The 26,690-nt window shown below is 40.1% G+C and overlaps 1 protein-coding gene across 2 annotated transcripts in view; it reads right to left on the bottom strand.

The window, feature by feature from the left end:
• CCDC171 (coiled-coil domain containing 171) overlaps nucleotides 1–26,690 on the bottom strand; it is a 214,721-nt gene that overhangs the window by 39,053 nt on the left and 148,978 nt on the right. For both annotated transcript variants that reach the window (XM_054032983.1, XM_054032984.1), the window contains one exon: nucleotides 18,270–18,401. In XM_054032983.1, the coding sequence (XP_053888958.1) occupies nucleotides 18,270–18,401 (132 nt within the window). The remainder of the gene's footprint in view (nucleotides 1–18,269; nucleotides 18,402–26,690) is intronic.

The following is a 26,690-nucleotide window of genomic DNA, read 5'->3' as shown; positions in this document are numbered from 1 at the left end:
TTTGTGAGTCTCATGGAGAAAGGGAGTCTTTGCTGTGTGTCAGTGTACATATTGGGGTCCAGGATGCTGTGTGTCAGTGTAGCGGGGTGAACACCTGCTCCAGCCCGGAAGGGGTTGGAAAAGCCCTGCAGAGGGCTGGGGCTGAGTAAAGGAGCAAAACCCCAGCTGATTGGGGAAGTGGCTGCAGCTGGGGCCATGCCCCAGCTGAGCAATTTAACCTTATAAGAAGGCCAGGGCAGCCAGAAGCTGAGGAGTCTCCCTCTGACAGGAGAGAGAGAGACAGGCCTAGCTGCAGGGAGCTCACTTGGGGACCTAGAGTGAGGCAGGGTTGGGGAAAGGCCTTGGAGGCTGGGAAGCCCTAGGCCAGCAACTCCCCAGGCTGTAGGGCCTGGTCCTAGGCCCATATAGGTATTGGGGTTGCAGAGGGGCAACCTGAGGGTGGGTAAAGGCAGCCAGTCCAAACCCCTTGGTGCCTGTGATGATTGGCTGATAGACCGCAGTCTGCCCCAGGGCGCGGGGGCTAGATGGTGACTGGCAGTAGCCACAACTGAGGTGACATTGGGATAGGCGGTGGGGGTTCCCCTGGGTGGGGAGACCCAGCGAGAGAGTGGGGTACTGCCTGGGGGGCAGCACCCAAGCCAAGGGCACTGGAGTCCGGGAGGGACACGGGGGCCAACGACAGGCGGGACACCTGGCCTGCAGAGGATGCTCCGGATGCTGGGTGAGCTAATTCCCGAGACAACCAGCAGGAGGCAGCGCAGGGGTGAGTACGCGCCTCATAACAGTCAGCACAAGAGGGGCGCCGGTATTGGAAAGTCATTCCATGAATCGGAGGGCATGAAGATGGAGTAGGAGGAGAAAATGACAGACACCAAGACTAACACCACTGAGGGAACACACTAAGGTCTGGTCTATACTACCCGCCTGAATCGGCGGGTAGAAATCGACCTCTCGGGGATCGATTTATCGCGTCCCGTCGGGACGCGACAATCGATCCCCGAATTGGCGCTCTAACTCCACCAGCAGAGGTGGTAGTAAGCGCCGCCGACAAAAAGCGGCAGAAGTCGATTTTGCCGCCGTCCTCACAACGGGGTAAGTCGGCTGCAATACGTCGAATTCAGCTACGCTATTCACGTAGCTGAATTTGCGTATCTTAAATCGACTCCCCGCTGTAGTGTAGATGTACCCTAAGAAACTACATCTGAGATTTAGGCTGGGCTTTTGAGGGGCAGATGAGCTGATTAAACTTGATATGGTGGGGAAAGGAAAGCTAATGAAGTGACTTGAAGAGGGAGTTATATTGCCTGATGAACTGCCAAGGAAGACAATTTTAGAGACTAAGTTTTGGAATGATCAGAGGGGAGCAAAATGGGGAAATTAATATTAGATTTCCAAGATATTGTGGGGGAAGGAGCAGCAAGACTCCATAAGACCCTAAAGATACTGGGAATATGTTACTTTGCCGTTACGTTAGCTTCATGGTTAAGTGATGTACACCTAAGAAATACAACGAAATGCATGTGCGCACAGGTACATTAGCTTAGGAGTTTAGAGCCTGATGCAACTCCGACTGCAGTGCCAAAGAAAACTGTGCTGATGGCTGAAAAAAATTACAAGATTAAGGGGCTGACAAAATTATTTACATAAATTCCACAGAGATCTTCTATAAAACTCAAATTCAAGTTTAATCAGGATTATTTTGACAAAGCAGTTTGTGTAAACAGATAAAGAAAAAAAGGTACAAGGTGTTACATGTGTATCTAATGTAGGAAAAAAAGATGATATTGTATTTACTAGAGATTACAGAATGTGACCTCAGAGGTAAAGAGCCTACCATAAAGCATATGCATACAATGAATGGGCCAGTGCTTTAAATGCTTAATCATGCAACCTTAATATATTCAATGTATTTTTAAATGGAATTGTATAAACAGTTTTCATTCTGTTGTACTGTCTAACACACATTAGATGTCTCAAGCAGAAAAAATTCTCACTGGGAAACTGACTTTATTCTGAAATTGTTTTAGACACCCAGCTTTAAAAAGGGTTCTAGTCAATGTTTTTGTTCTGGCAGCATCTAGTTAGTGTGGACAGATCACCTATCTCTTGAGAGAGTTTTTGAAAAAGGTTCTTAAACATTTTTCTACTTTGAGAAGGGGTTTGTTAGTTTCCCAGGGCAAAAAAGGAGGGAGGTTTGGATTGAATGTTTATCTGAACCTATGAAAGTCACACCCATCCACAGGCCACCTTGATATTTGATACGTATCCCTAATCATTCAGACTCACAAAATTATTCCATTCATCCACCAATCTGTTAGATGCTTCTTCTCTCTCCTTTCCCACTTCCTTTTCAATCTTGGTGGTTTCTCCTTTTACTTTCACCCTTGCCTTTCTCTGTCAACATCAAAAACTCAGGTACCACACCCATACTTTTCAAAAGTAGATGCCCCACTCAAAATATACTTGCCCTGAAAAGCAATGGAAATTTTGAACCCTAAAAACTGATGCTGTTTTCAATCCAGTAAACAGTGTTTGGACTTGACTATTGTAACTCTTTAGCAGCATGTTCCACTATCCATTAATCAATTTGGTAACCCAGTAACCAAAACAGGTTAAACATACACATGCAATCCTGAGTTTACACCCTATACACTATTGTAATAATCTTTGTACAAGGTATGCCTTGCAAGGTATCATTTAAAAACTCATAACTTACAGGTCAGTATTGTTATGGTGAAATATAGGTAGCAACATTATATGTGAAGTTATAAGATTCCCCTGTATGATGTTAACAACATGTGTTCCAAACCCACAGCCCTGCTCAGGCAGAAATCAGCAGGTCTGTCCTAAAAGTAATGTGTGTGCCTTGCAGGACCGGCTCCAACGTTTTTGCTGCCCCAAGCAGCCAATAAAATAAAATAAAAAATCCGCCATAAAAAAGCGGCGATTGGCAGTACTTCGGCGGCAGGTCCTTCCCTTTGAGACGGACTGAGGGACCCGCTGCCCAATTGCTGCCGAAAAGCCGTACGAAGAGCCCCTCTCCATTGGCCGCCCCAAGCACCTGCTTCCTGCACTGGTGCCTGGAGCCGGCCCTGGTGCCTTGATTTACATTTAAGCAGTAAACAGTCATATCAAATGACCATTCTTTGGCAAGAAAGGGAGGCAGGGACAAAGAGATCAGCGTCTTAGCAAAGAAACAACATAAGCTCTCCTTCCTGCACTAGACCCCTTGTCTCTTGGTTCTTAGCTGGAAATGCTTTTCAGTGAGGAACCGAAACTATAAAAAGAAGGGGCAAACACCCCAAGACACCCCTTTCTGTCCTTTGGCTGCCCTCATTTGCTGCACTTGAGAAGACAAAGGAAACAGCTGTTGGACTCTGGTGGGCCAGAGAAGGTCCTGACCTGAAGAGTTTGATCAGTAATGCTGTTAGAAGCATGTGGTGAGAAACTTCGCTGGATTCTAATATAGTTAAGTTAGGTACCAGGAAGCATTTTATATTTATTTTTCTTGTAACCATCTCTGACTTTTATGCCTTATTGTTTGTACTCGCTTAGAATCTCTCTGTAGCTAATAAACTTGTTTTATTGTTTTATCTAATCCAGTGTGTTTAAGTTAAGTTAGCTGGGTAACACTATTTAGGATAACAAACTAGTGTATATTATTCATTTAAAGGAATAATGGTCTTAATATATTTGGACAGTCCAGGAAATGGCTGTGCAATACAGGAAACATTTTGGGGGGGAAATATGGAGTGGGTTGGGATCACCCTGCAGTATAACCAAGGCTAGTGAGAGCCAGGGTGTAACTGGCAGATTGCAGTTACACACAAACACATCTGGAAGAGACCTGAATGCTGGTGGCTGGTTGTGAGCAGTCCAGGTTGGAGGCTACAACAACAAGGCATTACAGAGCATCCCAGGTTACAGGGGAGAGGTGACAGCCCCCCACTGGTCTGGATTATACCCTGGTATGTGTCACCCAATAACCAAGACAACAGTTTAAGTTACACATGCAATACGGGAGTACAAAAAGAGAACAGATGCATTTCAAATTGTAAGACTTCATGCATCTGAAATTCACATATTTACAAAACATACACTCTAGAACTGTACTTTCAAATAGGATAAAGATAAGAGAAAATGTAGTATAACTCAAAAGTATATCATTTAATTTTTAATCCTTCCTAAACTTTTCTCTTTCAATTTCACTTCATCAGTACGCCACTTGGGACACAACATCATTCTATTTCTTAAACACAAGACAACTGTGGAATTAACAGAACAGCTTCATTTTTATGCCTAGTTTTACATTCTGAAAGGTTTACTTGAGTTTTCCTTAATCCTTAAGTTGCATATTCATTGCTATATTTCCTCTAACTGCTGTCACTTAAATTGTCATGCAGAACAGGGCAAATCGGGGTCAGTTTATGTAAGCGGCATCAATCTGAGAAACTTCATCAGTCTTTATTTCAAGGTATTATGCAAAGAAAACTGACATTAAGAGAGCCTTAACTGACAGCAAACTAAATCAATCAGCAAATCACTAAGCCATAATAAACTCGCTCAAGTTGTAGATAACCCTTCCTTTTCCAGGCCTTTACCTAAACAGCCCATCAAATGTTGCCTTTGACCAAAAAGCCCATCAATTCTGTTACAAAATCTTAGCCGTAATATAGTGTAAAACTGCATAAATTCTCATTACTTTCAAATTATCAATAAGGATAAGCAAAGATAAATCAGGTTTGTTTATAATGATGAAATAGTAGGCTGTTAAATTAAAAACAAAAGATTCAAGATTTGGATAGACTTTAAGTTGACTACTAATCAACTAGCTAAAAATTGAATGGGGCCTGCTCCTGCTCCCAATGAAGTCACTGGGAATACTCTCAGACTTCAATCACAGTATGATAAAGCCCAGTACAATTTTTCTCTGCTATTCAACAGATTCACACTCTCAACATTCTTCTACCTTTTTTGCTTTGTTTTGAAATTAAAAGAACCAGAACCACAAAGCAGACATCAGAGCTTCAACTTCTCTGACCTTTCACTTTATACTGTGTTATTCATGAGTCTATCCATTTATTTAGGTACTCATATGGCCCTCAATAGCATAATATCTAATCTCCTGAATGGACTCATCCACAAAATGGTATTATATGCTGCGTACAGCAATATCAAACAATAGGAAAAAGATTACAGTACACTCAAGCTAGGGCAGGGGAAAGAATTGATAAAACAAGTTCTTTCCAAAAGATACTACACATATTCCCTGTCTAGTTATGGCAAGTCTACACTCAAGGGCTACCTTGGCACAGCTGTGCTGCTGTAGCACTTCTGGTAAAGACAAGCTATGCCGACGGAAGAGCGCTTTCCCGTCGCTGTAATTATTTCACATCTGCGAGAGGCAGAAGCTATGTCGGCAGGAAAGCATCTCCTGACGACAGAGCACTAGTGTGGACAGCGCTTAGGTCGATGTAACTTACTTTGCTCGGGGCTGTGTCTTTTTCACATCACTGAGCGGCGTAAGTTACATTGACTTAAGCAGTAATGTAGACCGGCCCTTAGAGGGAAACGATTTCTTCAACTGAAAAAGGAGACTACTAACACAGGTGGTGCCAAGAAACCCTCTTACACTGTTTCCTACCACCAAACGTTTTCCTCTTGTATCAATGGCATATATGAAAAGCTCAATCTAACACTGCACGTCTCATCTTACCAAAGGAATAATTACTATGAAATAATACTGATACTTCCTGCTGGCTCCTCAGCATATATCCTGGTTGGCAACAAGCTGAAAACTACAAGAAGAAAGCAGAACTGCAAGCAGGAGCCAAACTAATTAAATCTGAAAGTCATCACAAGAAATCAAAAACTAAAACATGAGGGCAGGGTCCACTCCCCTCTCCTTTCTTTGCACAATGCAAGGACAGAACGTAATTCCCCATTGTGATTGATATTATCTTTCCAGAAACTGATGACTTGATGAGCCAAAGAGGCAGCAACCCCTTCTATGCTCACTCTGATTTCCTTGACCCTCCAAAAATATATGGCTGAAAAAGTGTGGATTTTTTTCTTTGGTATTTTATGGACTATGACTAAACCCTAAACAGGATTGGTGCTACACAGTGTTACCCCCAAAGGGCTTACAAGCTAAAATGACAAAAAAAATGGGTTAAGGGCGGGGGAGTATGCTATACAAGCAGAGTGATTGGCAGGATGATGGACATACAGCTTGCAAGTGCCAGTTCTTTTGTTAACTGTATTCCAATATTTATTTATTTGGGGTGTGAGGAGTGGAGGGAAATGGCAGAAAGGGTGAGCAAACAGGTGAAAGGGAGTCAGGAAGACAAAGGAAGGAAGATATCTATCAAACAACAGCTTCTATAGCTATCCTCACAAAAATACCACTTAAAAATTAAAAGAATATTAAGATCTATTGCCAATGATGTGCCAGTCAAGAGGTTGGAAGGTAGCTCAACATATGCCATATGCAAGAATCTCTCATTACCAGTTTATAAAATAAATCATAACCGAAAAAGGATTACTTATTACCATTTTAATAAATCCCTGAAATAAGTATGAACATCTGTAACTGGAGGTTCTTTAAGATTCACGGTCCCTATCTGTATTCCACATGTGAGTACACGTGCTCCAGGCACCTGAGACCAGAGATTTCTAGCAAGTAGTGCCAATTGGTCCTCACCTCCACCACTGCCCTCCTTGTGCTCCAAAGCAAGGGCATAAGGGGAAGTGCAGACCAACGCTCTCCAGTTCCTCATCTTATCGTGAATCAGAAAGAGCTGAAGCAGAGATGGAGGAGGGCAGTTAGTGGAATACAGACAGGGACCACACGTGCTCTGGATTATGAATAGGAGAGGACATCCCTATCTCCTTAAGGTGGTTTCTTTCTCCAGTGCCAATTGGAGTTGCAGCTATCAAGGGATGTGAAGGGTAACAAGAGGGTTTCTACAGGTATGTTAGCAACAAGAAGGTGGTCAGGGAAAGTGTGGGACCCTTACTGAATGGGGGAGGCAACATAGTGACATATGTGGAAAAAGCTGAAGTACTCAATGCTTTTTTTGCCTCGGTCTTCACAGACAAGGTCAGCTCCCAGACTACTGCACTGGGCAACACAGTATGGGGAGGAGGTGAGCAGCCCTCCGTAGTAAAAGAACAGGTTAAGAACTAATTAGACAAGCTGGACATGCACAAGTCCCTGGGTCCAGCTCTAACACATCCAAGGGGACCAAGGGAGTTGGCTGATGTGATTGCAGAGCCATTGGCCATTATCTTTGAAAATTCGTGGCGATCGGGGGAGGTCCCAGACAATTGGAAAAAGGCAAATATAGTGCCCATATCTTAAAAAAAAAAAGGGAAGAAAGAGAACCCGGGGAACTACAGACCAGTCAGCCTCACTTCAGTACCCAGCAAAATCATGGAGCAGGCTCTCAAGGAATCCATTTTGAAGCACTCGGAGGAGAGGAAGGTGATCAGGAACAGTCAACATGGATTCACCAAGGGCAAGTCATGCCTGACCAACCTGATTGCCTTCTATGATGAGATAACTGGCTCTGTGGATATGGGAAAAGTGATGGATGTGATATATCTTGACTTTAGCAAAGCTTTTGATACGGTCTCCCACAGTATTCTTGCAGCAAGTGAAAGAAGTATGGATTGGATGAATGGACTATAAGGTGGATAGAAAGTTGGCTAGAATGTCAGGCTCAACAGGTAGTGATCAATGGCTCAATGTCTAGTTGAGTATCAAGTGGAGTGCCCCAGGGATCGGTTTTGTTCAACATCTTTATTAATGATCTGGATGAATTGCACCCTCAGCAAGTTCGCAGATGACACTAAGCTGCGGGGAAGAGGTAGATACTCTGGAGGGTAGGGGTAGGGATAGGGTCCGGGTCCAGAGTGATCTAGAAAAATTGGAGGATTGGGCCAAAAGAAATCTGAGTCCTGCACTTAGGAAGAAAGAATCCCATGCACTATTTCACTAGGAGGGTGGTGAAGCACTGTAATGGGTTACCTAGGGAGGTGGTGGAATCTCCATCCTTAGAGGTTTTTAAGGCAGCTTGACAAAGCCCTGGCTGGGATGATTTAGTTGGTGTTGGTCCTGCTTTGAGCAGGGAATTGGACTAGATGACCTCCTGAGGTCTCTTCCAACCCTAATATTCTATGATTCTGTGTCCCTCAGGAAGGCTGGTCATGAAAGGAGAGGACATTGAGGGTTGGGATGGCTGAAGATATCCTCTGGGGAGGTGGTTTAGGTTTCAGTTCATCCCAGAGTGTGAGGTGTTCCAGTGGTCTGGACCCATGGATCCGGCGGATCCGTGGTCATGGTGGATCCTTCTGGGGGTGGTTCCATACCACAGAAGAGTCTAGCCTGCAGTTCTTACGTGGCGTCAGTGGGTGCACATCCTTTGGCTTGTGAACAAGAACCTTAATAGGTACTGGTGGATTCTTTCTCCTTTGTGTCTTAGTCTCATGTTCAGGTAGCAGACCTAAATTCTTAGGATCCATGCACGAGGACTCACCTGACTTGGATGGAATCGGGGAGGGATCCCTTTTTTTAAAGGCAGACATAGAAGGAGAGATGTGTCCTTGCATTTGTGAGAGTGCCACTTATTCTCATGAAAAGCCTTAGTTAATGATTCCTTGGGCTTAGAAGCTGTGGCCTCAGCTCCTGAGCTCATTCTCGGAGGGGTGCTGCTCATTGCCTGAGGCTGATGTACAGGGGGGTCTTCCTGGCCTGGATCTGAGAAGGCTATGAGACATTTCCTCAATGTGAGCTCTTGTCCCTCATGGGTACAAGGAGGGAAGGAACGGCAGATGCTGTACTTAGCGGATATGTGAACCTCTCCAAGGCAATCAAAGTAGCACTGATTTTCTTCACTCATGGAGAAAAAGCAGAGGCAGGAGATAGAGTTCTTAAACCCTGGGAATCTGGGTATAATCTTTGGGTAGAGGCTCCCCAAGATAGAGAGAAATTAAGCTATACTTATTATATTATGACACTAAAATTCTAACTAACTACACTAAAAACTATGAACAATTATATTTCCAGGTTCTGAAGACGAAGAAACATGGAGGTAGCTATGGACAGAGAGGATTCTGACTCAGGCCATATATCAATAAGAAGGAATTGGAGAGGCATTGGTCTGTGCCACCGCCTGTATCCTCCATTCAGAGCACACAGAGGGCAAATGTGCAGCTACAGACCAATGGACACTATTTGCTAGAAATCTGCAGTCTCAGGTGTGTGGAGCACATGCGTACCTATGTGTGGAAAACACACAGAGACCAACACTCAAAGAAGAATCTTTACTTTCTACCCAGGTCAGAGCATTTCAGAAGTATAACTACACAACCAGCTATAACAACTTAAGAACAGGTATACTGAGTCAGACCAAAGGTCCATCTAGCCCAATATCCTATCTTCTGAAAGTGGCCAATGCCAAGTGCCCCAGAGGGAATGAACAGAACAGGTAATCATCAAGCAATCAATCCCCTATCACCCAGCTTCTGGCAAACAGAGGCTAGGGACACCATCCCTGCCCATCCGGACTAATATCCACTGATGGACCTATCCTCCATGAACGTATCTATTTAGTTTTTGAGTCCTGTTATAGTCTTGGCCTTCACAACATTCTCTCACAAGGAGTTCCAGAGGTTGACTATGCGTTGTGTGATAAAAAAACCTTCCTTTTGTTTTAAACCTGCTGCCTATTAATTTCATTTGGTGACCCCTAGTTTGTGTGTTATGTGGAGAAGTAAATAACACTTCCTTATTTACTTTCTTTACATCAGTCATAATTTTATAGACCTCTATCATATCCCACCTTAGTTGTCTTTTCCAAGCTGAAAAGCCCCACTCTGATTAATCTCTCCTCATATGGAAGCTGTTCCATACCCCTAATCAATTTTGTTCCCCTTTTCTGAACTTTTTCCAATTCCAACAGATCTTTTTAGAGATGGGGCGACCACATCTGCACGCAGTATTCAAGACGTGGGCGTACCATGGATTTATATAGAGGCAATATGATATACCCCTTTCTTAATGATGCCCAACATTCGGTTTGCTTTTTTGACTGCTGCTGCACATTGAGTGGACGTTTTCAGAGAACTATCCACAATGACTCCAAGATCTCTTTCTTGAGTGGTAACAGCTAATTTAGACCCCATCATTTTATATGTGTAGTTGTGATTATGTTTTCCAACGTGCATTACTTTGCATTTATCAACACTGAATTTCACCTGCCATTTTGTTGGCCAGTCACCCAGTTTTGTGCAATCCTTTTGTAGCTCTTCGCAGTCTGCTTGAGATTTAACTATCTTGAGTAGTTTTGTATCATCTGTAAATTTCGCCACCCCACTGTTTACCCATTTTTCCAGATCATTTATGAATATGTTGAATAGGACTGGTTCCAGTACAGACTCCTGGGGGACACCACTATTTACCTCTCTCCATTCTGAAAACTGGACTTGCAGGGATTACTATATTTAAAGAATATTCATACCCTACACATTATTGTAATAATCTTTGTATAAAATATGCCTTGTAAGGTATCATTTGAAAACTAATACCGTGCTGGTCAATAATACCAGGGCTGCATGTATGTAGCAACATTATATGTACAATTAAGACTTCCGTCTCGAATGATGTTGGTGGCACATGTTCAAACCCAGGTAACCCCAATTAGGCAGAACTAGTCAAGTAGGTCTGAAACAAAGGAATGCGTGTTTATCTCAATTTACATGTAAATTATAACAGGATCCTCAGGCAGCAAGAGGGGAAGACAGGAGACAAGGAAAATCTGCCTTTCAACAAACAGAGGTGAGAAGAAATAGCAGGAACTTCTTTCACCACCAGCCTTCTTTACTGTGAATGAATTTTAACTATGGGTAACCCTCAGGAAAATGCATTTCAAAGGGTAACTGAACTATATAAAAGTGAGGGGCAAAAACACCCCCAGTTATCTCTCCTTATCCATCTCTCTTTTCCACCTAAGATGACAGAAGAAACAGCCTGGGGACTTTGGGATCAGATCCTAACCTGAAATTTGGTGAACCCTGTTGCTGGAAGGAGGTGGTAAGAATTTCACCTTGAACCAAATCTAGATTTTTAAGTTTAGAAAGCTTTTTATCTTTATTTCTCTTGTAACAATTTCTGACTTGAATGTCTTCAATGTACTTGCTTAAAATCTCTCTTTATAGTTAAGTAAGCGTGTTTTATTCTTTAATTAAAACTAATCCAGTGCTGTGAATTGTTTGGGTAACTTCACTTAAGGTAGCAGACTGTTGTATGTTGATGCCCTTGCCTTAGAGGGGCAACAGACCCAATATATCAGGACTGTCCAGGAGAGGGTTGGACAGTGCAAAACACATGTGCGTTCTATCACAGGCTCTATTTCCAGAACTGCTACAGACTTGCCATATAACCTTGGACAAGATATGTAAGCCAAAATTTTCAAACTCATGGCAGTTTGTGGGAGCAAACCGGAAAAAGTAAGTAATATGGGAGGTTAGATCCAAAGTTGGATGCTTGGAATAGAACGAGGCAAGTAATTCTGATAAAATCCAGTAAAGGTCTTCTTGCTGTTCATCCAGATTTTTATAGAACAGGTCAATATTGTTTCTGTAACCCTGCACCAATGTGTATTTTTGGTAAATTTAAATTTGCAACAGGTCAGGTTCACATGGGGAATTCAGCATCTTGAGGAAATGTTATTCCAGTTTAATGAAGATTAATATATTTACTTAGTTATGAACAAATTCAGTTCAAGGTGGAAGGGCAAATTATTATTATAAAGAATTGTTCTTCTCTTCAAAAGATATATTAAAAAGCACTCAGTCCAGCAGCAGCACTATATGCTGCATAATGGGTGATGAGAGTTCAGGTTTTGAGCTCATCCTACATTTTTGGGGCAGGAATGCTGTTGAGACAACATGCAGTACTCCAGAAGGGAATGCTTCATGTTGTTTGAAGGATCACCATGCCCCCAATGGAGCAGTTCAATCCAGTCACAGATTCTCAAGGGAGCTGCACTCAGCCATTCTTGACAAATGTGTGGTCACTGCAATGCTAGGTTGAGAGTGGAGCAAGTAAAATAAAGAGGAGAGCATATGTGTACAAGGGATCACCTAAAAACAGCCTTCTCCGTGCTTCAAATGTTACTAAGAACAAAAATAAATAAATAAATAAAAATAAAAATCTAAAAAACAAATTTACAAAGGCAAGAGATTTGGAGCTCAAACTACTACTGTACCCTTAGCTCATCCAGGGTGTGATTTCCAGTACTATATATACTACAATGACTTGGCACAGCAGGATGATTGGAGGAATGAAGACTCAGTGTTTACTTTGAAATCATTTGCTTGTTTCAGTTTGACCACAACTTCATCAGCAACTAAATGTTTGACCACAACATCATCAGCAACTAAACATAAATGTGTGAAAGAAAACAATGTTTTTATTGTTTGATAAATACAATAAGCCTAATTTTTATGTAAAATCTCTTAGCTTCTAATTTATTCAGAAATGAATCTAACTCTATTGAGGAAAACAGGAAAGTGAAAATAAAGACAACATTTCGACATTTAAACTACATTTATGTTTGCCCGATTGATTAGAAAAAAGGGTTTTACTTCTGCCTACAGTACAGTATGATAACTACATGACTACATCATACATGGATGCATAATTTACATAAAATAAATGGAAGGACATAATTTCCTTATAAATTTGTAATGACTATACTCTATCATTGAGAATAGATGACAGTACTCAACTATATTACTACTACTAATACTAATAACTATAATACCACATTGTGTTTATACAGCACTTTTCATTCCAAAGAACTTCATAGTACTTTGGAAACTATAAAATGTATATAAATTATATATTGTATATCTAAATATCCAAATATCCAAAGCATGCACGCACACACACTTAGATCGGTATGAGGATGGAGGGAAAGCTAAAGAGAAAGAGGGCAAGCACACATCCTAAAACACACATATGCAGAACATGAAACCCATGATAACCTTTCAAATGGAACACAGTAAACACTTAGCAGCATATACCAACACTACACACAGTTTAAGAAATGTATGGGGGAAACTTAGTTATGCAGAATATAGATATCCAAATTTAAGTTTACTCAGGGCACCAAAGCTAACAACACTAATTTCTGTGAAAAACGCAATGGGATTTTAATGCTCGGAGCTGTTCAGGGTCAGTTTTATGTCTCATTTGAAAGGTAGCACATGAAGCAGCAGTATCCTCCAATACCATACAGGGAATGGTTCAATAATGAATCAAAGAAGAATCCACTCATCTGTACACACACAAGCTCTATATTTAAACTAAGACACACTGAAATATATACTTCATCCTCTCATAGAAGCCTGTCTCATCCTTACATACCATATCTTTTCTCACACACAGTGAAACATTCATGTACTCATTCAAACCCCACGTAAAGCCCAGAAATTCAGAGCCTCCAATTCAGACACAGATGATACACCTAGATAACCACACTCCAACTGACCTGTGCGCACACACCACACACAATCATTCAAGCTTAGTCACACCACACAGTAGACACAGACTGCATATGTCTATATGGGAGCATTCATGCAAGTGCCATATTTTCTCCATTTCTCTTTCTGTCTAATATTTTTACTCTCCTTGTAATAAAAGGGCTATACATAGGAGTCATGATAAGAGATTGAAAGGTTTTTCCTAGATCTAATCACTTAGCATGAGGTAGGGTTACAAAAAACTCCGGCCACTATGACATGACAGACAGCAGTATCTGACTTCAGTGGCCAATGACTTCTCTTTAAGAAAAAAAAATGCAAATAAAATATAATACCAAATAAAAACAACAGCCACAAATTAATAGAACTAATTACAAAGACATGCACATGCTGACTTCTAAGATGGAGGTCAACATAGATCCCCTGACAGATGAGAGGATTAGTCTGTCTCTAATTGCACATCTGTCAGCAACTACCATTCTCTGAACCTCAATGGCTGTCTAACCACATGATCATATACCACTAGTTTCTTCTGCAGTGGAGTTTTCAGCAGTTAATGGGGATCTGACAACTGCAATCCATGTTTGTTGTCGGTGACTGGGTGAACATGTTTTACCTTGGTCTGCATAGGAACAGTGTGATTAGCACTCAGGATGTTCTCAATAAACAGAGCCACAATCTTCCTTGGTTTTGTTTAAATGTATTGTATTCCTCTGGTAGGGCCAATCTCTAAGGGTGGCTAGGACATATAACCTCTAAGTGGCAAGCTATTAATTTGGCAAGTTGTCACACACTTTCTATTTGGGATCTAATACTTATCCCAATTGTGAGTGGGAGGAAATGTTTGACTTCTTGTTGTATTTCTCCTGTGCTACCTTTTTGGCATACAGCTCTTTTCTAACTATGTCCGGAATAACTGACTTTGGTTTGTTTGATATTGGCTTTGTCCTTCTGCATGTGAGTTTCTGAACTCATGATCATAAAGAAGTATTGTGAGACGTGTTGAGACAACGCTATACATGTATACCTTTGATGTGACAAGGATGGTTTGGATTTTCTAAAATCAAGGCCATGCTCTTAGTACTGGTTCTGCATATTAACACCTGCACATGGTATGCTTGATGTGATACCTCATAGAGAACTGGTGAAACGAGTCACTTTTCATTGCGGGCCAATGTGTGTTATTAACTCAGGAAACTGTGATTTATGATAGGTTATTACATTGCTACTTGATGTGTAGTGCGACAGCTCAATTAAAAAAAAAAAGTGAGTAGTAGGCCCTAGCAAAAGATTCTCTTTCCAGTTTAATTCAAATAGACCTTGGTAAAGTCTTGGCTAGGGCTATCACGTTGTTTTAATGGGTCTTTTGCATCTTGTTTCCTGTATTCATTGCAAGTTTCACATTTGGATCTCTTCTTATCTTCCATGGCTGCAGAAGTAACTGGGCTTTTTCCACTGACCACCCATCTTGAATCTCTCTCTCGAGCTGTTGTAATGATGGGTTCATATTGTCATTCTTGTTTCAGCTTGCCAAGTTTTGTTCGAGAAATGGGTGGCCATAATTACTGCAGACTCCCCTTAATGTATCATCTTATTTTCCCTTGTTTGGGGTATTTTAGAAAGCACGTCAAATTTAAGAAGCTCCTTGTTAAGCTTGCACATTTAATATGTATTTTTGCAATTCATTAAGCATTTCATGTAGTCTCGGGTTGAGGAACACGGGCCCTTTGGTCGCTGCGGTTTGTTTACCCATGAATTTTGTCTTTACGCCATGGTATGCATTTTTGATTAGACGCGCTTCAGTTCTCACACACTTTAACAACACTTTCCATTGGGAAACACAGATTTTCATTAGCCCTGTAAATATCCACTGTTCTTTGCAAGTTCAGTCCATTTTCTTCCAAGAAATTTCTTCTGGTTTGGACTTAGTTATCAGTTATGCCAGAAATAACTAGGTTTCTAATTAATTCATCAGTTAGCTGTTCAAATTCAAGCAACTTAGCTTTACTATGTAGGCATGTAACATAATGCTTGAGTGGCTAACCTGGCAGTTGATTTCTTGTCAAGAAAATGTACCTTTTCCAAGTGACGTTCATATGTGCACAGTATTCTTGAAATTTCTGAATGACTTTGTCTAGCATTTGCAGTTCTTTCATACTCCCACTGGAATGCATTATAGATCTCTAATGCCTCTGGGCCCACCACATACATCAAGCATGGAGGATTTCAGCCTCTCCGATTCCTCTGCAATACCACTTGCTTTCAGGGAAATTTGGAAGCACTATGATCAACTCCCCTAGCTCTCTGTCAGGTTCCCTTACAGAGGGAGGGATTCAGGTAGACGCATTTGCTACTTTATTGCAAAGATTTTGTTTTCTTTTCAAAACATGCAATACAGGGGCAATACAATGGAGTGCTGGCTAGGGGATGAACTTTATTTATGGATCCCAGTCACTTGATATAGATCAGATTTAAAAAAATTTAGTTCCCCATCACATAACAGGGGTCAGTATTCACGGATTCCAATGGCTACAGCTATACCTGTCACACACTTCTGTTTTTTTCCTGTTTTGAATTTAAAAGAAAATGAAAGAATTCTGTGCAAGAAATTAAACGCACAAAACCCAATTCATTTAGAGTGGAGGCTGAATGCTCATTTTTAACATTTGCATATAATGCATGCTTTAGTTACACAATTGCATGACATTTACCTAATAATACAATGTAAAATAGATTTATAATAGTGATAGGGACCAATCATGCAAATAATCCCATTGATTTTAATACCATATAGGACTACTTGCATGAGTAAAGATACTTCATAACTTAAGACCGTAGGACAGGGTCCTTAGATGCACATTTTGCATACATTTACTCCATGTGATGAAATTAAAACTAAGCTAAACAGGCACCCAACATAAAAAAGGAAATTCTTAAATAAAGTAAATATTTGGAAAATATAATTGATAATATTCCTCTATTCAAGTACTGCTATAAGTAGTTGTTTCAGAATAAACACAGCAACAAAGAAAATCCTCGGAAATTCATGCTTAAATAAACTGTAGACCACGTCTGCTGTTTACCTATATGCAAAGTAACCAGATGCTACTGCTGCTGTCAAGGGCAGAAGCAATGTACATGAGTGAAATCACACCACTAGTTAGCCACTCAGGGAACTCAACCATGTTGTGCACTAGTCCAGTTCCCTGGCACTCAGTGAAGTCCTGAAATACAGTTTCTTACATTCCTATCCATCCTCATCCCCTAAAGAGGACGAAGGGACAGGCTGTCTTGCAAGAGCTTCTGCAACATTACCAGGGCCACGGGATGGAAAAGGAAAAGACAGGTGGCCTCACACCAGGCTACCAGATTAGAGAGCCATGAGGAAGCAGCTTTAGAAAGGCAGCAGCCTTGCTGTTTTGTTTTTACGTGGCTTTCTCTTCTAGGACACATTACCTCTGGAATCTCACTCTTAGCCACAGGAGTGAATAAGAATGACCACCACTGAGTTAGGGAGAGGTTATTCTACAGCTCTATCCTCTCCCCACCTCCTTCCAATGAGTAAATACATATCAATTTGAATTTAACTTTGTAAAGAAACCTAAGTGGATCATATTGCATTGTATTATTCAAAAAATATTGTATATTATATATTTTGCATGATTAAAAACTGCATCATATCATAATGCATGTGTGCAAGAGGACAGATATTAGAATGAGTGTTCAACTTTAATTCTGTGGTTCCTGAATGTATGTGATTAGGTGTGCAAACCCACACATTTCAGTAGCATACCATTTACGGAATACCCAGTTCACTATGTTTTAAAAATGAATAAAATGGAAGCATACATCCACTGTGCGACATATGAAGTGAAAATTCCTACAATTTGCACACAAGTTAACACACTTCAGTTTTCCGTACATACCAAGAGCACAGTGAAAGAAATATTTATTCACTGTCTTCTCCATTCTCTGAATCAAAACCAAAAAATGTTCTGCCCTTAGCAATACTGTGGCACAAGAATGAAGTCATTTTGAATGGCTATAAAAAGGGTAAGGGATAATGTGTGCATAAATAGACATAACAAGCTAAAACACACACAGAGTCCATTTTTTAGAGTTGAATGTGGGGTCCTTCTTTAGTTCAAACCAATTTTTCCTCCACTGTTCCCCTCCAATGAATTAATACTCTGTAGACATGGAAACGTGCCAGTCTTTAAAACCAGGGATTACAAGAACAAAATATTTTCTGTGCTTGATTATTCTAAACTGCAATTCTACTTAAATTAGTATTGCTCTAAAAATGTTGATTCTTTGACAGTTTAAATCTCCAGTAATCTCTGTTAATTTTTAAAGAAAAAAAATCTTAAACAGTTATAAGAAGCAGGGAAACATTTTTTCTTTATTCTTCTGTCATGTTCAGGTTAAATTAAATAGGAAAGCAGCTTTTCCCAACATCACTTTTCAATCAAATATAACATTTTACATCTTTTTCTGTGGCAATTGTTTTTTTCCATTTATTTAATATTTCATCTCCAATATTAAAAGCTCCTAACAGTCTCTGAATTATATCATTCAAAGATATGTAAGGACATTAGTTTGTTTTTCTTTTTAGCTGTTGACTACAACATTTTTGAAGCTTTTATTCTCTCCACTTAAAGCAGTTTTGTTTCTCTCTATGTCTCAGTTGCAAAAAAAAAGGTTATTTAGACTCTAACCTGAAATGCTACAACCTCTGGCCCGCCCTTCAGCCCTTCCATTGCAAAGGTCTCCAGGTGCAGTTTGGGTAGCTGCAGGGTGAAGTCATTCCTGGTTGCCGCAGTCCGTGACAGCGAGATCTGATCTCTGACCTAAAGGGAAAAAAACCCAGCATCAATGGTAATTCCCCTTCAGACACATTAACTGGGATGAACTGGGTCCCCTTGAGCCCACTGAGTGGACTTGCATTGATCGCTGGACCTGAAATCCATGAATAAATTTAGGACTAATTGATTTTTCGTTGCAAATAAATCTCTAATTCAGAGTGCTGGGAGAGAATGCTAAGAAGAAAAAGCATCCTCCTCTGGACTGAAATGAGAAGGGAAGAAGAGTCACTGAGGGCTTCACTCCAACTGGTGGACAAATTTTACAGAGCCATCCCTCCTAAAACACCTAACACAAAAGAAAACAAAAATTGTAGGCAGTAATTACACTTTCCATCCAACAATCATCAACTATTAATAAAGTACTGTGCAACAACACATAAGAAAGAGATGATAAATGAGTTTTGACTGCTGTGTAGAGATCATATTCACATCGTAGAGGGGTTCAATAGTACAAATTTAATTGAGCCCCAGAACAACATTTAAAATCCTTCCTAAAACAAAAATAAAAATCTACCCGTAGCAGGATTTTTTTCTTCTGTTAATTGCACAGCCTGTTAGATTTCTTACGGCAGATTCACATAAAGAAACTAATAAATATTAGTATTAGCTAACTTAGCTGTACACCTTCTAAACAAGGAAAAGGAAACCAGTAGCATTTGTACAAAGCCTACATAGTTTGATTTTTTTAAGGATTGTGAAAGGTAAAAATTAAACAAAATAACCAACCATCCCCCCCAAAAAATATATATGTGAAAGAGTCCTACTTATGTTGACAAATGTAACCATATGCAGTTGGTATCACACTGCCATCTGCTGGCTAAGCAAAAAACTGCTTTTAATACATTATACAAACTTATATGCCATGAAAATGATAAAAATACATCTCAGCTATATAAATATGATGAATATTTTCCCCTTTAAATATCCAAACATGTTACTGTGTCACATTAATATGAAATACTTTCACTATTAACTAAAATCAGCTTTTCCCCACATACTAAAAGTATAATTATATTTTGTAAGTGTCTATTTGTGTGTACTATATACCATACTTGATATATTACACATAGAACACATGTAAAAACTGTACACACCCAATTTTTCCATTTTTATTTGATACAAAAGGTAATTATCAATTTGCCCTTTTCCTAATCTTGCACTATTTTTGGATCTTGCAAAATAAAATTCCAGTAATTAAACTGAATTTAATTATATTATATACTAATATGATATACATTCTATCTGTTACATAAGGTTAGCTACCATGGCAAAGATCATTATTGACTTTTATTGTCAATGAATAGTTTTAGAAGGGAATAATAAAATGACAGAACATACCATTTACCAACACTATTTACAAATATAAATTTGGGCCACTTCTCTTACTTAGAGCCAAACCTTTCTAAAATATCCAATCAATCCTAAATGAAAATATATTCCAACTGTTTTAAAATTCTAGATGGCATTTGTCTCCTTTTAACTGCTTCTACTTTTTAAAATGCTATTGATTATACTGCAGAACGTACTCCATGTAGCGTCACAACAATTGAAATCTACTGTGATTAAACAAGTGTGTTTGTGTAATTTTATAGATACACGGGACTACAAATACGTTATTTTTTCATTCTCTGCTATCATCTATAGGAATAGGGAACTCTACATTTCCCAGGCTGACCTAAAGAATTCCTGTCAATACCTGTGGCTGCCAAACATATGCACTATAATGCAATTTTAATAACAGTATAGGCTATACGTTTTTTCACACATAGTGTACTAGGTTCAGGATATACAGTCCTGTGGAACAAATATATTCTCCAGGGTCTTCTGTCAGAATGTGTAATGCTGTTCAGACATTAACCGTGCTTAATATAACACAAACACCTTATTTTAAACATATATTTGATTTAAATTTTTATAGTTTATATATATCAACTTTTCAGGCTCTTTTAGTTGCCGATATGCACACAGATAAAAGAAAACATTAATGTGGATTAAGGTACTAAGAATTTATCAACATCAAACCACCAGTGTTTTGCCTTCTACCCTTCTGAACCATAGTCAATAGATCTAAATATTTTACTGCACCCTGGCCAATTCATTGTTTGATGTTTAAAAACTCACCCAGAATCAAAGAAAATTTATTAAATTTGAGCCCCCAAATGAGATACTATTAGCTTTGAAAGTCAAGTTTAACTGCGATATTGATGATTCTCTTTTTTCTGTGACAAAATTCACTAGGGAAATCCCTGATGTCAAAGTACAAAAGCAGATTGCTAATACTGGGGGAAGAGGGCGGGGGGAAACAATGTATAAGCAATGTAGGTATAACGCACAGCATAGTACACATAGCGGAGATCCTTTTAACCCTATTAGTGTCAGGCTCTATGTTTCACTACTGGGGCCTGACACTCACTGGACAATAAAACAAGTCATTTTTTTAAATGTAGTAAATGTAAATCATTAACACCACAACATCAGAAAGGAACGCATTAGTTCCTTAAATGTATGACTCCTGATACCAAGATTCCCAATTGAAATATTTCATAATTTTTTAAATCTTTTAGATATAAAAGGATGTATCTTATTTTCAAACCACTTGGACACTTTGCTTAGATAAGATATTTAGAGCTTTCCTTTTGAGAAGTCAAGAGTCGTATATATTGTATTTGTCAAGGTTTAATTGAAATGCAGAAAACTGAAGTCTTTTATTTATTTACAGGCCACATACTGTGCAAACATCCTTACGCTGCTTCACCATAAAGTCAGCACAGTCTTTCAATTGACCACCCAATCAACGTGTGACAAGTCATTATGGCCCCAATTCTGTAGAAGGATCCACACAGCTAAAATTTTATGCATTTATCTCGAATTCCCACTGACTTCCCTTTCAAGATTTTAAATTGAAAGTAAAAACTGTTTTCTAAACCTTGAAGACTTTTTTTGAGTGCTAGAATGATAGATCTGTACTCAGGAGGAGGTAGAGTTTTTTATTGCCATGAGGAAGTTAATAGAATGTTTGCAAAGTGAAACTTTAAGTTAAGAAAAAACAAACGTTGTGGAATAAAGTGTTGTGCTGATACAAAATTGTACAAAACAATGAAGATATTTTTACTCACAGATTGCAGCAGAGAAAAAGCAAATAGTATATAATTTATTTTTGTACAGACTCTTTCACAGCAAAAGTATCAAATATATCACAGTTGACTTGGAACTGTAAGTGAAAACACAAGTACAGAGGTTTTGCCTGAGAAAGAACTGTAGGACTGAGTCCTTTAAAAAAAAAAAAAGTCCACACAAATAGATGTATTACAATGACTAACAGTGTGCAAAACTGCTTTCACCATCCTATACAAGGAAAGGAATTTAGAGGGGGAGACCTCAAAAGCAAAAATACTCATATGCACCTATGCTAGATTGCTGCAGGAACTTTGGATAGGTTTCTGGTTCCGAAAAAACAGAGTCATAAATGTGGCTCCTGCAAAGACTTACAGACATGCTTAACTTTCTGTACTGTGAAGAGTCCCATTGGTAGAGTGGGTAAGTTAAGTACATGTGTAGTTTTGTAGGATCCAGGATTTTTTTTTTTTTAATGGTGCCGGAAAATGGGCTAAAACTTAATGGATCCGTAAAGCTCCATGAAAATAACAGACTATGAAAACATTTTGAATCAGTGGAACGTAAGGATTTATGACAGTCTGATTAACTTTTTAACAAATTGGATACTATACCCACTCAATTTTAAATCAATAAAGAACTGATGAATTAAGATCAAAGGGAATACCAAGAACATAACTTGACATTGAAAGTTAGTTTAGGTGTGTAGATGAAACAGAGTTCAATGCACTAATCTTTCATGTCTAGAAACAGAGGTTAAAATATTGTGCTGGTCACAAGTGGAAATAGTTTTGGCTGCATCCTAATTCCCATTTATCTACATCACACATTTGTCTCCCCACCACACAATCTGATATAACTAGCAATACCTGCTCAAGACAGACACAGGACTACGTTCAAGGGTGTTTAAAGTCAAGGTTAAGGTGCACTTGTCTATCTGTGGGCTTTAGTGCCACTCAGTAAATATGGTAATTAGAGATTTTAGTCCCTTACTTTTGGCCTGATTTGTCAACAATGTCTTACAAGAGTAAGTGCTACTCTGCATAAGGCCCGCAGAACTGGTCCTTTTACAAGTACTAAATTCACCTGCAATGTTTGAAAGTAATGCCAGTGGGCTTTAAAACTTTTTGTTCTCTGTTTTGTTTTCAATTAATTGTATAGATCATAATATGGTCTAGTGTAAACATGTATTTAGCATAATAAGGTCTGTGCAAGTGTGAGATGCTCATGTTACTCAGTAGTTAGGAAGCAATGAGAGAGTTGTGCAGGTCATTCCAAATGAGTGCCAAGAAAGAAGTTATACCACAACATCATGTCTTCTGTACATGACATATAATTAACAAATATTTCTTTACACTTTTTAAAATAGCAAGTGACATTTAAAATTTAAAAAAACCCATCTCAACCTTAACCACAGCATTCACAACCATGCAATCAATTTAGCTGCATCGAAGAATGTCCCTATCTCCCAAAGTCCGCACTGAATAACGTGCACATTGTGCGGGACAAGCCCACTTCATTTACTGTGGATACTGTATTGTGTATGGAACCATTGCCTTACTAATCACATGTCTTGCTTATAAATGACTGGAATGTGTATTTAGCATACACACAGTACTAGAAGATTCTATGCATGCACTTAAGGTTCTAAAATATACGTATTTATTATTTGAGGAATAGCAAGTGATCATGCAATTAAAGAGGATATTGTAATGTACATGGATTGGTGAACAGAGTTAAGATTATATGAAGGTTATCTTTGGCATTCACAATAATTTGGGGAAACAATATACAGTAATTCCTTGCTTAATGTTGTAGTTATGATCCTGAAAAATGTAACTTTAAGCAAAATGATGTAAAGCGAATCCAATTTCCCCATAAGAATTAATGTAAATAGGGAGGGATCAGTGAAATCTTTTTCACTAGACAAAAGACTGTGTATACACACACACACACACACACAGTGTAAGTTTTAAACAATTTAATTCTATACATAGCAATGATGATTGAGAAGCTTGGTTGAGGTGATGAAGTCAGAGGGTGGAAGAGGGTGGGATATTTCCCAGGGAATGCCTTACTGCTAAATGATGAACTAGCACTCGGCTGAGCCCTCAAGGGTTAACACATTGTTGTTAATGTAGCCTCACACTCTACAAGGCAGCACAAATGGAGGAAGGGAGACAGCATGGCAGAGAGAGATAGAGACATAAACCCATGTGTGTGAGGGAGAAAGATGTGCATTGCCCCTTTAAGTACACCCACCCCACTCTAAGTACATTGCCTTTTTAAGTAGATCAGCAAGTTGAGACAGCAGCTGCTACCAGCAAGCTCCCTGCATCCTGAGCCTTGGCATATCCCTCCCCACCCCCCGCTCTATAGAGATGGGGGGGTAGACGCAGGGGGGAGGGGGACACCCTGACATTAGCCTCCCTTTCCCCATCCCGCACAGCAAGCAGGAGGCTCCTGGAAGCAGCTCCAAGGCAGAGGGAAGGAGCAGCTCGTGGCAGTGGGGGGAGGGACAGTGAACTGCCGGCAACTGCCACACAGGGAACTTAGGGGACCTGATAGGGGGGCTGCCGGTCCACCCTGGTTCCAAGCCCTCACCAGCTAGCTGCAACGGGCTGCTCTTTCTGCAAGCAGTTGACAAAGCAGGTGGCTGCCAAATGACATTATAAGCGAGTATTGCACAACTTTAAACAAGCATGGTCTCTAATTGATCAGCAACGTAACAACGAACCAACGTTAACCGGACGACTTTAAGTGAGAAGTTACTGTACTTAGGTCTTAATTTACAAGAGGAAAGCACACGTCAGAGGTGTTCCCATTTAGGAGTATAATCCCTGTTAAAAGCAGAGAGACATACAGAAGATTGTAACAGAAGTTATCAGTTTATCATTTGTGTTGTTTCGCGTTTTCTTTTTCTTTCTTTAATAATAAAATAGTCAGGGTTAATAATTGTGTTTATTTTTGCTTGGTCTTGATGACGATGTCCTCTAAGGCATGTAAAAGTACCCTAAACAGTGACCAAACAGTGGGAGCCATAATTCCATGTTGGCAGTAAAAGACACTGTTAGTAAGAGCTGGCCGACCATTTCCTGTTTCTCCAAACTAAGTATTTTAAGTAACTTTTACCACAAAATTACTTGGCATCAAACAACTTAAAATTACCCCTTTCACCCCCATCAGGTTCAGGCAAAGAATACATAAGTAAAATCTGGCAGCACAGCAGGCTGAGCCCAATGGCATAGGAGATATCTATGATGCCCTAATATAGTCTATACATAAAGACAAGGAGAGCCCTCAGAATGAACTTTGCACTTCAACCCTGATAACAGCAAGATTGACCTTGAGAAATTAATCTCACATTCAAGGGTGATCTGCGTCTAGAAGATGCCAAAGCTGCAAGGGGTGAGGAAGCTGCACAGAAGAGAGAGAAAAAAGAACACCCATAGACACACAATTAATTAGGGTTGTACAAAATCCTCTGTTTGAATCTATACAGGTTCCAAATGTGCTTTATGACACCTTTCCAAACATTTCCAATTCGGACTGCTGCTGGGGACCAAACCAGCTCCAGATCTGCTCTAACTTGAGCCAGTGGTTAGACAATTCCAAGGAGCTGCTGGGCAAGCTCACCAGCTAGGCAAGCACTGTCCCTTCCATGCCCCAGCCCCCCACTGGGGTGGGAAGCATAGAACTGTCTACGACACGAATCCTCAGCAGCTCTAAGTCTCCTTAGTGCTGCTGCACAGACAGACTTCCAGACTCATCTTGGTCCAAACTCCTCCCTGAATTCATGCCTACTATAAGTCTTCACATTTGAATGAGAATAAAAAGATTATTTGCATCAGCTGTGCTCCCTCTTCCCTTGATGCCATACAGCCTTCAGATCTACCAAGCCCAGACAGTCAGCAACACCCTTTTCCATTTGCTTCCTCAATGCAGATTTTAGACCAGACCTTATGACAGATCTGAGCAACTTCCCTCAACGCCGTTGCGTGCAGAGGCTGACAAGGTAGCTGCTGGTGCTGAGGCAATCAGCTGGGACCAGGGGTGGCTCCAGGCACCAGCGCAGCAAGCGTGTGCCTGGGGCGGCAAGCCACGGGGGGCGGCCCGCCAGTTGCCGTGAGGGCAGTCAGGGAGCCTTCGGCGGCATGCCTGCAGGAGGTCCACCGGTCCCACGGTTTCGGCGGTGGGTACGCCGAAGGTGCGGGACCCGCGGACCTCCCGCAGGCATGCCGCCGAAAGCCGCTTGACTGCTGTGCTTGGGGCAGCAAAATACATAGAGCCGCCCCTGGCTGGAACTGCCTAGGACAGGCCTGCACTTCTTAAATCTTGTCAATTTAAGACCACCATCAGGGAACTGAAACAAAACTACAAGATAAACAACAGGTAAAGGGAGCTAATCAGATTGGAATTGGTGTTGGGAATGGAGCCAGCCAAGCTACACAGTGGAACGGAGCCTAATAAAACAAACAAACAAACTACACTAAAATGCAAGAAATACTAACTTGACAAAATGGTGCCACACAACAGGGAGAAAGAGGAAGATGTTTCTGATCTCACTGCTACAGTTATTTGAGTATTTATTATCACAATGGTATCTGAGTGCACAGTTCCTTACATAACCACTCACCAAACGAAGGAGTATGCACACAACTCCAAGAGGGGCTGGTTTCTGGAGATTTTTTACTTGGCGTAGAGGGTGCACGCACATCCCCTGAAGTAGGGGCCACACTGACAATACTCAGAGGAGAATTATAGTAATTTGATATCTTTGATATCTGTTAAAATAACACCATAATTTCCAAATCAACATCTGAAACCAATAATTAACTTCTTAACTGAAAACGTGTTAAAAATTGCTGTATATTATGTCGATTAAGAGGCTCTTTTTCATGTTATTGCCATGCACAAACTACTCTTCCAAACACATATATAGTCACAATACAATATTAAAGCAAATCTTACAAGTTATTTAAACAACATGAACTGCTGGATAAACAGTAGTTATGTGATGAGACATGGCTCATATAAAACTAATGGATTTTTTTAAAAGCTAGGCAAAGTCATCGGATTAAAAGAGTGAAAAGAGTGAAAGAGTACAATCCTGTGCTTAACTAGAATTACAGTGCACACTACCCCACAAAAAATCCATGC

Source organism: Malaclemys terrapin, chromosome 6, assembly GCF_027887155.1.
Source record: "Malaclemys terrapin pileata isolate rMalTer1 chromosome 6, rMalTer1.hap1, whole genome shotgun sequence".
Lineage (NCBI taxonomy): Eukaryota > Metazoa > Chordata > Testudines > Emydidae > Malaclemys > Malaclemys terrapin.
This window is presented reverse-complemented; position numbering and strand designations above follow the sequence as displayed.